This window comes from Oppia nitens, unplaced genomic scaffold, assembly GCF_028296485.1.
Source record: "Oppia nitens isolate AA-2021 unplaced genomic scaffold, nextdenovo-longstitch-racon4-pilon3 scaffold2_pilon_pilon_pilon, whole genome shotgun sequence".
Classification (NCBI taxonomy): domain Eukaryota; kingdom Metazoa; phylum Arthropoda; class Arachnida; order Sarcoptiformes; family Oppiidae; genus Oppia; species Oppia nitens.
The window spans coordinates 7,655,878-7,672,781 of NW_026533210.1; the positions used below are offsets into that span (position 1 = coordinate 7,655,878).

The 16,904-nt window shown below is 25.4% G+C and overlaps 3 protein-coding genes across 3 annotated transcripts; 1 reads left to right on the forward strand and 2 right to left on the reverse strand.

Annotated features, from left to right (window-relative positions):
- Positions 1 to 279: 279 nt before the first annotated feature.
- On the reverse strand, positions 280 to 6,026 carry LOC128956414 (sphingomyelin phosphodiesterase-like). The gene is made up of 6 exons (XM_054302152.1): positions 5,666 to 6,026; positions 4,528 to 4,713; positions 2,747 to 3,166; positions 2,503 to 2,669; positions 1,402 to 1,512; positions 280 to 1,270 (listed from the first exon to the last, which is right to left on the reverse strand). Exons 1-6 carry the CDS (start codon positions 5,927 to 5,929, stop codon positions 493 to 495), a joined length of 1,926 nt encoding a protein of 641 aa, XP_054158127.1. The 5' UTR covers positions 5,930 to 6,026; the 3' UTR covers positions 280 to 492.
- Positions 6,027 to 11,945: 5,919 nt separating this feature from the next.
- Positions 11,946 to 13,953, forward strand: LOC128956424 (uncharacterized). The gene is made up of 4 exons (XM_054302163.1): positions 11,946 to 12,387; positions 12,531 to 12,651; positions 12,735 to 13,080; positions 13,165 to 13,953. Exons 1-4 carry the CDS (start codon positions 12,280 to 12,282, stop codon positions 13,454 to 13,456), a joined length of 867 nt encoding a protein of 288 aa, XP_054158138.1. The 5' UTR covers positions 11,946 to 12,279; the 3' UTR covers positions 13,457 to 13,953.
- Positions 13,954 to 14,069: 116 nt separating this feature from the next.
- LOC128956420 (FAS-associated factor 2-like) lies at positions 14,070 to 16,640 on the reverse strand. The gene is made up of 2 exons (XM_054302158.1): positions 16,359 to 16,640; positions 14,070 to 15,247 (listed from the first exon to the last, which is right to left on the reverse strand). The coding sequence occupies exons 1-2, from the start codon at positions 16,477 to 16,479 to the stop codon at positions 14,235 to 14,237; spliced, it is 1,134 nt and encodes a 377-aa protein (XP_054158133.1). The 5' UTR covers positions 16,480 to 16,640; the 3' UTR covers positions 14,070 to 14,234.
- Between the last annotated feature and the right edge of the window lie 264 nt (positions 16,641 to 16,904).

Genomic DNA, 16,904 nt, shown 5'->3' on the forward strand with positions numbered 1-16,904 from the left:
TAATAATAAATGTCCACTTAATGTACACATCGATATTGAATATAAAAATGTTTTTGAAGCTATTAAAAAATAATAATAATATATATATATTTTTCAAAATTATTTAACTGTACATAATTTTTTTTATTTTATTATTATTTTACATAATTTAAAATTTATGATTTATTAATATTTTTTTAAACAAAAAAATAGACTTTTGTAAAATATAAAATATATATACATCAATAAAATTATAAAAAATAATAATTAATAATAATAATGTTATAAAAAAGTATGCGAATATCATTTAGATAATAATAATAATGTGCGACAAATGGGATCGATATTTATAAAAAAAATCAATAAATAAATTTAAAGAAATGGATTTAATAACACCTATATTAACAATCACAACAACAACAACAATAATGATGATAATAACAACAAGAAAAACAACATCAACAACAATATCAATGGTGTAGACATCAAAATAATTGGCGATTTTGAGATCTTTTAAGATCCTCTCTCTCTTTCTCTTAATTTTCTGCGACCAAAAAAACCTTTGGGTTTGTGTTTCAATGGATGCAAAACTGTTAAATCACTTAAAATAAATTTCTTGCACTTCTGGTCACAGTATTCCGTATTTTTGACGTCACTCTTACGGTAATATAATTTATAATAATTCTGGAAGAAGTTATCATTTGTTTCAAACTTGTGGACCAATTCGTGCCACGAATGGGGAGACATAGATGTCAAGTTAAACGTCTTCATAGCCTTATACTCGGACACCCATTTCGGGCCTTTCTTTCCCCGATTGGCATCCGTTAGATTAAAATAGTAGGTTTCGTGGTCCACGAGATAGGAATCGGAGTCCATATAATAGAGACGATAGGATGGATTGTTTTCGGTAAACGGTGTAATACTGGGTCCAATATATGCCAAATTGATTGGCATTTCCGGATAATACGGTGAATACAGTAGCCGGAACTCATCCCGATGTGTGTGACCATAATATTGGGCCAAAACAGTGTCCTGATATCTATCGATAATCCTGAGAAAATTGTAGAGCCAGGCCTGAGTACACTCCCGATTGTCTGGCGGTATGTGACCAATGATATGTACTTTGTCGCCGTCTGTTTCCGCTTTGAATAATTCAGAGCTAAGCCATTTGAGTTGATTGGCCGGATCTACCGGATTAAACAGACTCCATGGGTTAAGTCGGGCACAATAGTTGGTATTAATGCAAACTATGCGAAACCCGGAGCGCGGCTTAACTGTATAATAGCCGCCACTTTGTATTGTATTTCATTTGATAAAAAATAAGAAACAAAAATGTTTAATTTAATTAATATTTATAAATTATTTTAACATATATACTGTATGTATGTATGTATGTATGTATGTCTCTAAAAAAATGCATACTATCTGAGCGTTTTGATGGCATCCTTTGGCAACCAATAATCCCATTCATCCGCCACTGCATTGTATAGCCATGAGATTGAATTATCTCCTTTGACTTCAGGCGGTGGGAAACTATATATACAGTATATATAATAATAATATTTTTAGATATAATTTTCAATGTGAATGACATATTTGAAAGACAATAAAAGTACAGTAATACTGAATATAAACTTTATGAATAGATTTATTAAAATTTGTTTAATTTAATTTTGTAAAAATGATTTTATTCTAACAACTAATTAGCATTTGATAAATAATCCCATTTTTAGTCAAAAACAAGTAAATTGAAATGATAAGTGAGTTTATACTGTATATGTAAATAATATATACAAATATAAATTATTAAATTTAAAATTTTATGATAAATTATTAATTTATGTCAACAACAAAAAAATTTTAAACTTAATAAATATAATTTAATCATTGACACTTATTTTCTACAAATTTTTATTTTTCAATGTTTAATTAGATTATTATCAATTATTATTATTATTATAAAAGTTTATGAGATAATGAGATCATTGGAGGACAAGAGGAAGTGTCATAATTAATTCATTGTCGACACATATAATGTATATATAAACTATAGAAAAAAGCTAATTAATTATAACACATAAACATATATTTTAATGATATATATGTTTTTATATATTGTATTTATACTTTAATATTTTGTATTACCGGTAATTATTTTGTCATAACATTTACAGTATAAAAGTTATTATACTATAAATTATTTTACTCATAAAATTTTACAATTGTTTTAACTATAAAATATGATACAAAAAAATCATGAATTTGCTAACACATAATACATATAATAAAAGTGTGAATAATCTATAAATACTATTTATGGCTATAAATATAACTATTGTTAATTTTGTCTAACTTTTTTGGCATTTAAATAAAAATTACTAACAAAACGTTTGTATTTTTTATTTTTAAAAGTTATACAAATATATACTGTATATAATTTGTTAGAAATTTATATATAAGATTATATATATTGTATACTAATTGTTAGGCAAAATATAGTGACAATTGATACGATGATAATACCTGTTGACTGGGACCCCCTCATGGTTGCCGATTACCGGATATACGGGCACTCGTATGTATTGTTTCATAAGATTTGTGACTAATTTGATTTGTGACAACACCTCATGTCGAGTCACGTTCCAGATATCGTGGGGCGCTATATCTCCCGTCCACATCCAGTACAGGGCCTACAAACACAATGGCATACATATATATATATCGATTAGTTGACATCATATTATTATTATATAAAACATTGCCATACATTTGAATGAACTTCTGATATGTGTTTCAATGCGTGTCTTAATGTCGATATAGGTAAGTCACAGTTACGGTAATCACCCCAAACACCGGCCGCTTTGTCGGCATTGATGGCCACACCATTGGACGATCGGCAGCATAAGGGTTCGCCACAATCGGCATTACTTCCTGGTGTATAATACGGATCGATGTGAAGGTCGGTCACCTGAACTACTTTGGTGTGCGACTTGAGTTTGGCATTTTCGATGAACTCCTCGTCTCCGGAGCCGTCCTCACGACGTTCGGCCATATTTTGCCTGTCGGGCAAAGCGATAGTCCAATTGAGGTTTTTGGTTGTTTTACGGGCGCAGTCCATACCAAATATGACTCCACACATTTCACCCCTTTTCAGTGTCGTATGGGTTCTGATATAATCGAGATCGTCCTATATTTTTATTTATTTATTTTTTTGAAAGGATAGTTATTTAATCATAAAATCACTTTTTTTGTATATACTATATATAATGTTAATTATATTTTTACACACAAACACTTTCACCGCTAGTTATCTTTTAAAATGATTTAAATATTTTTTATAATTATAAATTTATACATTTTTTCTTTATATCTATATAAAAAAAATAGTTTAACAGTTTAGTTAAATTTATGTAATAAAAGTTTATCATTTTCATTAATAAAGTAAATTTATAACATTTAGTGTGCTCTACTAAACTAACGATCTGTTTTTATTAAAAAGTTTATAATTTTTTTATTTAATTAATTAATAAATCTATTAAAACATTTAAGAGATGACTGTTTTGTTTATAAATTATTTTTTTATAAAAAAAAGATTCCTTAAATCCGGAAATATTTTAAGTAATATATTAGCAAAATATTTGGAAAAATATCTTTTAATTTTTATTGCTATATCTATTGATTTTTTTTATGTAATGTGATTTTCTAATGAGATATCAATTAGATTATTAACATAAAAAAATAATATGACATACAGTGTCGCACCGCAAATGTCGACACCAGAAATATATGTCATTAAAAAACATTTAAAAAATTTTGTATTATTTAAATAATATTTTATATTATTATTCACGCAATGAAATGTTTCCTCGTTTACTATATTTATATAATATATATTTTTTAATAACATAAATTTAAAAGTCATAAATTAAAGTAAACAAAATTATATATAAATTTTAAACGTTAAATAAAAACAAATATATACTGTATTATTATTATATTAATATTTACAAATTAATTATGGAAATTATCCGTCAAATTTTTAAAATTGCTATTTAATGTCACTTAAATTAGTTATTTAAATAATTTGTTAAAAGTTTCAATTAAAAAATTAAGTTTATTTTTAAAAGATTAATTAATTTTAATAATAATAATAATAAATATTTATGTAATATTTTAAAAACTAAAATACATTTAAAGAAAGTGTATGAATGAGAGAGAAAGTCTTAAAATAATTTTCACTTCAATTTTTACACTGAAATATGTAAAAAAAACCAATAAATGTTTTGAAATTTTTTTTAACCCAAATTTAATACAAAATACCTAAATCTAAGTCATTGTTTAGCTTAAGGGTTCTTCAATAATAATATAATAATAATAACTAGTTTTATAACTGATATATTATATTCAAATTTTGTTGTTGTTGTTGTTTGATATAAATATAATTTACATACAATTTGATTAAAAAAAAATATTTTTTGAAATATTAAAAATATGAATCAAAACGTGTAATTAATAATAAATAAAATAAAATAAATAAATAATTCATACTTTAAATGATTCAACAATTCCGGAGCAAACTCTTGGCGATTGTAACCTAAATGAAGTGCAGACAGTATTAACCGCTACTGTCATCATCTCCTTTGAGTAGATTGAGCTCAATAGTAGACCGGCCACAGCATTACAGGCCAAACACGAGGCACGGGATGATATGCCGTCACGCATCTGAACGCTTAGCTATTTAAAAATACAAACATATAAACAAAATAAAACAAATTTTTAATAAAAACAAATACATTTTAATGGAAAATTTTTATGAATATATATTATATATATTTGTAAATTGATAACATTTGTACTAAATATATATTTTTTTCATTTCAATAAAATAACAATTTTTTAAATCAAAAAAATCTATTTTTGATTTTATGATTTCATAAGTTTTCTTTCCAAAAAAAGAAAGTTTTATTTGATTTATTTATTAAGTTATTTATTATTATTATTATCATTACTATCACCTGCATTACTAAAAAAATGCTTTCCTGATTTATATATTATTTATATAATTTCCTCAATTATCATTCAATTATATAAATCAATCAAAAAATGTTTTTTTTTATTTATTTGATTAATTCAAATGAATATTAATTATTAACTTCCGATTAAATAAAAACATGTGTGAACTTACAAATGTAAATGTATTAATAAATATTTTTTTCTAAGTACTTTATTACATTTTTTAGCATTTTAACGACAAATAATTGATCCCCAATATAAAACATATTTTTATTGTACTTGTAAACATGAATATATTTAAATAAATGCAATAAATTTATATTTTATTATTATTATTATAATTATATATTTTTATTTATTTATTTATATTAGTACTATTAAAATTAGTTTATCTCAAAAACAACAACAAAAATAAATCTTAAAAATATCTCAAACATATTAAGAATATTTTAAGAATTTTATTAGAAATTTATTGCATTTAAGTAATAAATAATATCATAACATATCATATATATAAACAAATAACACCCTGATCATTAATAGTTTACAAGTAATAAATATAAAATTTATTATTTAAAAAAATCAAAAAATGCTATATTTAAAATATAATAAACGTTTCTTTTTTTATAAAATTATAATTTTGGATAATATCTTACTTATGTCAATGACTTACTTCAGTAAAGTTGACTGACTTAAGCATTCGCGACAATATATTGATGAGAAAAAAGCCCCGGGTTTTGGTGGACAGGGAGGCGGCATTTTTAGTATTGATGTCATTCATAATGTTAACCATTGACTGTAGATTTTCATTGGTATTCCCTTTTGTTTCAGATCTAGATTTCAATGAATCACTTGTATGGATGTCACCACCATTTTTGGCACCACCACCGTTGGCATTACTGGTCACTACTACCGGTGCGGTTCTATCATTAATCATTTGTGTGAATAATGCCCGTAGAAATGGGAACCGTCGGGGACCGTCACCGGGACCTTTGCCCGAACTGTAGACAATACTGAACTGACAGTCGGATGATTTTATTAGATGTGATACACATATTATCAAACAGACAAATAAAAACTTTATGGATAAGTAATTATTATTAATAATATTATTATTAAATAATAACATTATTTTTTTATTAATTTTAGTTAAAGTTTTTCTTTAACGGTTCAATACTTTTGGCATTTGATTTTATTTTGTTGTTGTTGTTGTAAGTTATAATAATAATTATTATTATCACTAGTATTATTATTATTATTAGTATTATTAGTAATTTGTAAAACACTTTATTTTTAACACATTTCACATATCACTAATCACTTGCAATGATTAGATTTTGATTATTAATATCATTATTGTTTGTTATATTCACCAGTGAATAAAAAATTAACTCTCAATATAATATTTTACAACAACAACTAAAATTATTTTATCTATAGAAGTGGGGAAAGGGATATATAGAGAGAGAGAGAGAAAGAGAGGAGATATAGAGGAGAGAAACTGAAAAGTATTTTAAAAAATAATAAAATAAAAATATAGATTTATTTATATATGTATTTTGTTGAACGACACAATAGCATTGGTGGTGAAAAAATTTGGTAAAAACTGTTTGTTTGGTTTTGAGATAGAGATTTAATGAAAGAGAGAGGGAGAGGGAGAGAGAGAGAGAATCAACATAGACACACACATACACACACACACAGCACAGGTATGTAAACAGTGTTTCTGAAAAAACGATTATTAATTTATTTTCTTATTTAAACTAATTTTTAGTGAAGCGAATGACCCATTTTCTTGGGACCAAAACTTACAGAAGGTTTTGCCTGTTTTTTAACTCCCTGAGCGCTCACGTACTCTCTCTCTCTCTCTCTCTCTCTCCCTCTCTCTTTCTCTCTCTCTCTCTCTCTCTCTCTTTCTCTCTCTCCCTTTCCCTCACACATACGCACAAAATCATTAACTGACTAATCAATGCAATTTTGAAAGAGAGAGTGAGAAAGCAATAAGCGAGACAACAGTTAAAGTGATTTAAATTAAAAGGAAAAATAAAGTTATTTGGAAAGTGATTTGAAAAACACATATATCTTAATATTTATAGTGAAAAGATATATATATATATATATAGAAATAAACAGATACCGAAAAAAAAGTAGACTTTCCCGGGACTCACAGTTAATTAAAAGTGAAATTCAAAGTAAACATATGTTAGTTATTATATATGATCTCAATTATTAGCTAAAAGCCAAAAACAAAACAAAAATTACACATAAAATCATAGTATTATATAAATTTAAAGGTATAGTATAGTAGATTATGGGTTGGCATTTATTTTTGACGTATGCATTGCATAGACTAATGACAACCCATTGCTGTGATATTCAATAATAATATTTATACTAAATGTGTGTCCCTTTATCCTCAATTAAATCATCTCTATTATTGACTTTGTTAATAATACATGATTGTTGTTTTTTAAAACTATTGTATTTATAATAATAAAATACTATAAGTATAATAATAATAATAATAATAATACAAATAAGTTGGTCAACATTTAGTCACAAAAAAATCAGACTAAATATTTTTGAGAAATCTATAATTATATAAAAATAAATCTAATTTATCATTATTTTTTCTTTTCATAATTTTTTATATTATATATTTAATATATTTACAATTTATTTATATTGATAAACAATAATTTCTATAAATAAGTAAATAGGAGAGCGATATATAGCTTCCTAAAACGGAAACCTGAATTATATTCTTAACGTTTATATTATTATTATTATTATTACTACTATTATATATCATTTATTATAAATTATAATATTGTAGTTTTAGTTTTGAGCATAAATTATTAGCTTTTGATTAGTCTCTCTCTCTCTCTCTCTCTCTCTCTCTCTCTCTCTCTCTCTCTCTCTCTCTTTCTTTCTCTTTTTTTTTCTCTCTCTCTCTTTCTTTCTCTCTCTTTTTCTTTCTTTCTTTCTATCGATGCCTTAAAATTATTTGTATAAAACTTTTTAAATGTATATATTTAAAACTTATTTAACGTTAAATCAACAAATATTTATAGATATTATATAGTATTTATATAAATTATTAAAGTAAAGTATATGTGACATTTTTTTTGCTTAATATTAATATTAAAATTTTTATTTAATATACTTTAATATACAGTAACTGTAAGAAATAAAATAAAAAGTTTAGATATAAAATATTATTTACACAAAACGAGCTTTTAGTTTAAGATTGTTGCTCTATATTTAACTTTAATATAACACTAATAACACTACAAATATAATATAAATACAATATATATCTAAAAGTATTAATAGTTATGTAAATTTTCTGCCAAAAAAAAGGTAAAGATTTAGTGGCTTTATATAATTGTACAGAAATTGTTAACAAATTAAACGAAAGAAAACAAAATGTTTTTACTGAATGCATTATTTTGTTATAAACTACAAACAAAAATTGTTTGTATCCCCAAAAATATTATCGTATAAAACTTTTTACCAAAAAAAAATTAAATTAAATATTTTACTTTTAATAAACTAACAACTAATAAATAAAATGCTATTTAATTCAAATTTAATTTAATCTGCAAAAAAGTTATCCAAAAAAAATTAATAACATATTTAATAATGATATAAAGATAATAATAATAATAAAATGTTTTTTAATTATATAATCTTGATTTCTATATATTCAAAGTATAATTTAATGCATGCTTAAAATAAACTAAATTGTGTCATAAATATTTTCATCGCACAAAAAATAAAACATATTTAACTTGAATTACAACTCAAATTAATTAAATGATTGCTTAGTAACAGAATTTTTTTAGAAAATAAAAATTAAAAATTCTTTTGAAAAAAACATTAGTTTTTTTGTGTTGAAAATAACAAATTAATTTTTAAAATTAAAATATAAATATCGGCAGATATTTTTAGCACATTAACAAATCATATTTATTTATTTTTAAAAATATTACAATTTGTAATTTTAAGTTTTCACAGAAAAGTTGTTTGAATTTATTGACTTTGAACGTGAAAAAGCTATATTTGTTTTATAGAGAAATAGTAGATTAAATTATGTTATTTATATTTTTTTATTAAGTGAGAAATATTTTTAGGACTAAATTATTTTGAAATATATAAAAACTTATTATTCTATCATTAAATAAATAATATAAAATAGTGATTGACTATTAAAGCTAAAATGTTTGTAACAGTTATTTTAATTTGTTTTTAATAATAGAATAATTAGTTTTTCAAAAAAAAATCTTATTTTAAGAAAAATATATCAATCTTTTTGAGAATTTATAAATAGTAATAAAAACCATATATTTATATATATATATATATATAAATATATATGAAAATGATTTAAAAATGTATGGTTAGTTAGTGTGTATTTTAATAGCCAAACTGGTATTACTCGCTATAATATTGACTACCTGTCCCCTCCAAATGGCTTATTTTTTGAGAAGCAACAAACAAACAACAATTTTTATTTTTAATCCCATTTTAATATAAGGTTTATATTTGTTATTATTATTATTTATAGCAATTAATGAAAAAAAGTTTTTTTTATAAGAGAGAGGGAGAGAGAGAGAGAGAGAGAGAGAGAATTTATGTAATAATAAATTCATTATTTGCTTGAATCACAATCCACACAAAAATTGAATGCTTTTTTGTATGTTAAACACACTTCAATTATTTATAGCACAATGAACTTTAAAAATAAGCAATTTATCGCATATTTAAATATCAATTATTTTTCAAAGAAATTATATATATATATATTTATAAATTACAATAATTATAAAATATTTCCTAACAATACTTAAAAAATTAAAGTTATTGGATAATTATTTCTTATAATCAAATTTAATGTTACTTTTAAAAATAGTTATTCAAAATAATCTACTCAAAAAATTTGACAAATTATTATTATTATTGTTATATTGAATTTATTTATTTTTATATTTTAAATATTACTAAATTAATAATAATAAAAAAATTTATTTTATTTCACTGAAAAAAGGCAAATGACTGATAAGAAGATCCAACAAAAACAAACTGATATTATTATATAAAGTTATATTTAATATCTTTCCTAATACTTATACTAATAATAATAATACTGTAATAATAATAATAATCACCAAAAAACGCATTACAATTATAAAGCAATGAAAATATCGATATTCTGGTGACTCTTCCGGTAATTTTGCTTTCATCTGTAATTTTTTATTATACTAATAAAAACTATTTTTTTATATTTAATTTATAATCTCATTTTTTATAAAATAAATATTTGGGTCATTTTTAGGTTTATAAGTGTGTATATATATATTGATGTTTTTAAATTATAATTTTTTACAGTAAATTTATATATAATTATTATTGTATTGTATATTAAATGTATTAAATGCACACAATTTTTTTTAATTTATCGTTTTATAGCTCAATAAAAATGATTTTAAACAAAATATAATTGAGGTTTACATCGAAGGTGAAGGTGATTATGAATCATAACATTTAATTATTAAATATATTTATATATCTATACATTTACAACATATTTCCTGAAATCATTAAAACACAAAAACCTACCAAAAAATACTTGTAAATCAAGTAATTTACATCTCATGTGATAACAAAACATTTAATTAATATAATAATAATAATAATAATACTATAGTTGATATTTGATATATTTTTGTAGGTTTTTTTGTGGCAAATACTGTAATTATTTATTTGATATATATTTTTTTGCTACAACAGCAACAAAAATTTAAGCACATAAAGTATTTTTGTTTTAAATGTCAGTAAAAAACTAGAATATTAGTACAATAATACAAATTGTAAATTTATAATAATATATTATATGAAACATATAATATTGTATCTTAATGTTAGTGTGTTATTTATAGTTTAAGGAAAAAATGATAATAAAGTTTATACATATATATATATATATATATATATATATATATATATATATATATATATATATATATATATGAGATAACAACAGTACTACTAATGATTTGTCATATTTGGGAAGTGATTGATAAAATTGTAATAAAACTATCATTATTAGTGTTATTATAATTATTATTATTTGGTTTGTAAGCCGATAACAATAACACAATAAGTTTATGTGAATAACGCGAATCTTGATAATTTGAAAATTATTTTATTAAAATATAGTTTGAGAATACAAATCTAATGTATATTTTTTATAATACATTAAATTATATACACTTTATACATATACAATATATATATACTCTAAAATATAGAGTCTATACATTGTATAGTATACATATAATATTTTATATTGTTATATACTGTATATATATATATATATTTCCTTATAATGACTTTATTTCGTGTAAAACTAGAAATTACCGGAAATATGTTTTCAATTTAAGCACAATTTTTAATTTATATTAAAGTTATTATTTCATAAATATCATTCTCCATCTCATTGATATTTTATAATTAAAAATTTTATTAATAGAAATAAATAAAGATTTTATGTTATAATACAATATTACATATAAATATTTATATTTAGATTAAAAATTAAAGTTAATTATTAATAATAAAACACTACAATAATAATAATATAAAGTAATGCTAATATCATAATTTATAATAATGTATAAAATTTTTATTTATGTATAATATATATGAAATACTATGTAATATATTAACTATATATGTCAAAACATAAATAAATTTGTAAATCATTTAATCAATCAATCAATCAATGTTATTGTTAATTAGATAATTAGTAAATTAAATTAGTATTTTTTATATGGTTTAACTAAATTATTTTGTCTCAAACTTTCAAATATAGCGCTATTTTATTAGTGAAAAAAACACATTCAGTAATACTGTATTAATTTAATACAAACACATGTGATATTACATTACAGTATTGAAAATTAAATAATACTTTGAGAAACATATTATCAACGCTTTGAACACAACAAACATAAAACACTGAAATACATAACAATATCTTTAAATTATATAATAAAATCGATAAATACTACAAATAATTATATTTATTGTCATTGACTTAACTCTCATTTATTATTGATTTCAATTGAAATTTTTGTTATATTTTTATTTGATTTTAAATAATCCAAACATCACTTGAGTTTGCAATCATTTCGTTTGATTTAATCGATTGATTATTGAATTGAATCCAATCGTTGAAATCAGTCGCCAACCAACTTACCGATTACCCGAATAGCATAAACAATGGCCACATTCACGCAAATGAGAGACGAACTCAAGACATGTCCGTACAATCCGCTACACAGAGTGGCCGCTCGTCGGCTACAACAGCATATTGTCAAGTGTTCAAAGGTTTGACCACTTATTTGATACTCTTAAGAGAGAGAGAGAGAGAGAGAGAGAGAGAGAGAGAGAGAGAGAGAGAGAGAGATATATTAGGTATTGACTAATAACTCACTATTTTATTTTCTGTCCGCTACTGTCCCACACACCAGAACCCGGCGAACCCACAACTGGTCGACTGTCCGTTCAATGCTTTACACAAAATACCACCGAAAGAGATACAACAGCATATGCTTCAGTGCAAAGATAGTCGACAAGTGCTCCGAGAGTTTGGTAATAATACTAATAATACCATTTGATGTGATAATACAGTATAACCATTGATTTTGACATTTGGTTGTTATTGTTTTTTTCAGAGGAGACCCGCACTTATCGTCAATCAGCAGCTAATCGGCCAATAGTTAACAGAACTGAAGTGTTTAATTCTGAAGACAATTGGGAACACGACTCCGATAGTCGTCCAAAAGCCTATGTAATTCCCGGTCTGATGACCGACGAAGAGAAGAAAAAAGACGGCAATTTTGATGTCAATGACAAAAGTGATGACAAGAAAGGAGAAGACAAGAAGCCGTATGCCATGAAAAGCAATATTGAGATCCAAAGCATGAAACCCGCCGAACGCAGGAAGTACTACAAAGAGATGTGCGAAATGACTAAATTGAATCAAATGGCAGATAAAACTGAGCAGACTTTTAGCGACAGGTTTTATATATATTTAATATAATTTGATATATTTTTAATCAATAGTACCGGTAATTGTCTAATATTTGTTATTTATTATTGCAGTAAATCATATGTCACTTCTTCATTGGCATCGGCATCAAGTGTGCAAAGTGTGGCCAACACTGAAGTCAAGGTCGAAGATGATGATGACGACGACGACACCACAATTGTCCGAAAGCCAAATGTCAATCCATTTCAACCAAGAGTTCGTGGAATTGGTCGCGGAGTGCATCCCGTTCTCAACAAAAACATCGCATCAGTTGGCATGTCCTCAGCAGACTCTAACAAACGCAGTCACGGCTATGAAGATAGACCACAATCAAGCAAACGTATGTCACCGGATATCCCCTTTTAAGGATCAGTTGGATCACTGATACGTTTACGCAAATAATCATTTTGATTTTTATTTACTCTTTTTTTAAATTATACATCAAATATACATTGATTTTTAATTTACTTTTTTATTTTTTAAATATCATTATGAAATTATTATCCATATTTGAGTAAATTTACATGAATTGTTTATTTTTAATATACACATTGCGATACTTTTAGAAACTCCTTATTAATTTTAATTGATCCGATTTATTGCATTAAAATTAATTACATAATAGATTCATTAAATAGTTTTATGTACCGGTATTAAAATAAAATTATTGATCTTTTAATTACCGGTAATGTTTTTTTGTTGAATAAAATATATTAAATTGCCGTAAATGAACTATAAATGTGTTACAATTATTACTATTAGAAATTACAATACCCCTACCGGTAATTTTTTAATTACCGCTACTTTTATGCTGTAATGGCTCATATTTTACCTTATTTTTAATTTGGTAATATTGCGGTACTATTTACGTTTGTTAGGCAATTAGCGTATTTCAAATTAATTGACAAATTTGATGGTTTCATTTTGTAAATAACATTTTTTTTATTTTCTCTTTTTTAAATAACATTATCGCTTTTTAAAATGTATATATCATATAATAAATAGAAATAAACTTCTTTTAGTTTCAAGAGTACGGCTAAGATTTTAACTGATAATTGAGTTTTTAGACTTCAGATGAATAATGAAATAACAAATAATAAGTTCTTTTTTTATTTATATAAAATGGTTGTTAATTGTTGCGGTTTTAGGCATCCAAGTCGTTGACAAAAAGCATCTCTCGGTTGCCGAGACCACACTCGACAAGTGTCTGCCACTCATCGTTAGTGTCTTCGACAACACCGCCACTGATGCTGTTGTCATCATTGAAGATAAAATCTTTGAGTTGTGGTGAATGGCCGGGTAGGTCACGGGTGGGAAAGTTGGTTCGCATCTTAAAGTTCAGAGGAGAGTCCTTATTGCAGAACACAAAATAATATAAATATTTAATGGATTCACTCTTTGAGAATCGTCTCTCGAGACGAGTGCCGTTCGGAAGTTTTATCACTAGTTGTGTTGCATTATTATCATTGGCTTCTGGTTCTGGAGGTATCTCTTGGACTAAATAATTTTTCAGTTGAAGAAGTCGTTCTTTTTGTTGATGTTTTTCCAATTCTATTTCTCGTTTGGCCTTATCTTCGGCCTCTTTTCGGTTCTTCTCTTCTAATTTTTTGCGATCCTTTTCCTGATCAGCTCTGAGCGAGTCTTCATAGGCTTCGTCCTGTTCTTGTCGTAGTAATTGATTCATAATTCTTTCTTCGCGTTCTAGTCTGGCGGCAATCAAATTGGTTTCGTTGTCTTCAATGGTTGACTTAAGTTGTGCTAATAGTGTGTCCAAATGAATGCGTCCCTCAAACTTGCGGACAACAACCATTCGGTTCTGTTTAAGACAAATCAATGCCAAGAATGGATACGTACTCTCGCGGAGCTGTTGGGACACTGAGAAGCCGTCGTTATAGGCAACAGACGAACACCAGAACAATAGGCTCTGTTCACTGACAAAGTCGACAAAACGATCGCTTATTAGAACCGATCGACAAAATTCTTGGGTATCTTCGTGTACATCACTGTGCAAATAGACTACCAAAAACTTGAACTCCCGTTTGGCCACTTCGAGGGCCTGGTTATAGGTGCCAACAAAAAACTCTGGATGTCTGCTCCCGTATAGTTGTTCAAAGTCTGCCCGAAATTTATCGTTATCGCCGGCTATCCTTTGGATACCTGATATGGACATCAAATATTCAATAAACATATCGGCATCTATTGATTCATTGATATCATCTATACTATGATTATTATTATTAACACAGTTATCATTAATAGGAAGTATCACTGGATTTGCTGACTCATTGCTAACAGTGCTGCCATTAATACTACTACTAGTGGTCACAATATTACACACCAATTCAGGTGATGACAACTCATCGGAGATATCTATATCACTAATGTCTGAGTCATTCATATCTTTTTTTAATCACAAATTAATAAGTTTTTAATCAACAAAAAAAATTCCCTTAAAATATAAATTTCATTCACCTATTCATCTATAAAGACAATGACTGGCAATGAGTGCACATAATTATTGACTAATCATTTAGTTTTTTTTATATATTTATTTTAGTTATAAATATGACATCAAAATTAAATGCACTTAACTTGAAATATGTTTACATAAATAAAGTCAATTATAAAAAAAACCAAACTTTAATAATAACTAATTAATTAATAAATTAATTTTTTAGAGAAAAAATAATGACTAAAATTTTTCACTAACAAAAATTTTCATTCAATGCTTTGAATTAATAATTTCAATGACTTAACACTAAAAAAACTATTCACTAAAAAAATCCCCAAAAAACAAATTGCATTCAATAACAAAAATTTTAAAATAATGTAATCAACTTTTATTGCATGATATCATAGGAAAATTTTTTAGTGTCGTTATATAACAATCAATTGGCAAACCTATGAAAAAAGTGCTAAATAATACACACTATTGGGCCCTCAATCGGTAGGGGGGTCTCGGGTGGACAGACAACTCGGTAGACACCAAAAAAATGCTCGCACTGTTAGCAACAACAATAACAACAACGGATTGGGACAAACACTATAATTATAAGTAAAATAAATGAGTGGTGTGTTTGCACAACAAACACAATACCCCACCAGAAAAAAACATATAATTTTTTTTTTAAATTATTATTTTATGTCAACTCATAGCACACACAACACAACACATACATAGAGTGAGTCAGTAGTCAATAGGTTATGCCATTTGACTCTCAATACTAATAATACAAATATATATATATATGTTATGTAAATGACTTACGTCTTTGTGGATGTACTCCCAGTAGTGATAGTGTGAATCTAAACAATGATATAACCGTATCGTATAATATGCTAAATGGATATGAGATGATTGACCAGACAGTCATCCGGATCTCAGCCATTTTGATAACACATTGACAAACAAACAAATAGTGATTCAGTCAGTCATTACTACATCAACGACAACAACAATAATATAATAATAACCACAACAACAACAACACTGCAAAACATATACTAAAAAAGGCACACAAATAACGGTTTTTTTAATTTGAGTTATAAAACAAAATAAAATTCAATCTTTTATTATTGTTTGACTCACCCGACAGTCTAGAGACTGACCATATTGTTGGCCACAATCTATTATTTACTTAACAAATCAACTAAAGTGATGATCAATGTTGTCTTTGGACAGATAATTACTGTCGATGTTTGGATACATGTGTTGTTGTGTCCATTGACTCAAACAATCAATAACACAGTATTGATGACTACTGTATAATAGTATGTAATTAATGTTTAGACACGTTATGATGCAATCGATTGA

What these genes read in the sequence shown, in the direction of transcription:
- LOC128956414 (XM_054302152.1), bottom strand. Translation starts at nt 5,929, where the DNA reads ATGATTAATGATAGAACCGCACCGGTAGTAGTGACCAGTAATGCCAAC. An exon ending in AGTCAGTCAACTTTACTGAA is followed by an intron (nt 4,714 to 5,665) that starts GTAAGTCATTGA and finishes ATTTTTAAATAG; the next exon opens with CTAAGCGTTCAGATGCGTGA. An exon ending in GAGGGGGTCCCAGTCAACAG is followed by an intron (nt 1,513 to 2,502) that starts GTATTATCATCG and finishes CTGTATATATAG; the next exon opens with TTTCCCACCGCCTGAAGTCA.
- LOC128956424 (XM_054302163.1), top strand. Translation starts at nt 12,280, where the DNA reads ATGGCCACATTCACGCAAATGAGAGACGAACTCAAGACATGTCCGTAC. An exon ending in ATATTGTCAAGTGTTCAAAG is followed by an intron (nt 12,388 to 12,530) that starts GTTTGACCACTT and finishes CCCACACACCAG; the next exon opens with AACCCGGCGAACCCACAACT. An exon ending in GAGCAGACTTTTAGCGACAG is followed by an intron (nt 13,081 to 13,164) that starts GTTTTATATATA and finishes TTATTATTGCAG; the next exon opens with TAAATCATATGTCACTTCTT.
- LOC128956420 (XM_054302158.1), bottom strand. Translation starts at nt 16,479, where the DNA reads ATGGCTGAGATCCGGATGACTGTCTGGTCAATCATCTCATATCCATTT. An exon ending in GGGAGTACATCCACAAAGAC is followed by an intron (nt 15,248 to 16,358) that starts GTAAGTCATTTA and finishes TGTCCATATCAG; the next exon opens with GTATCCAAAGGATAGCCGGC.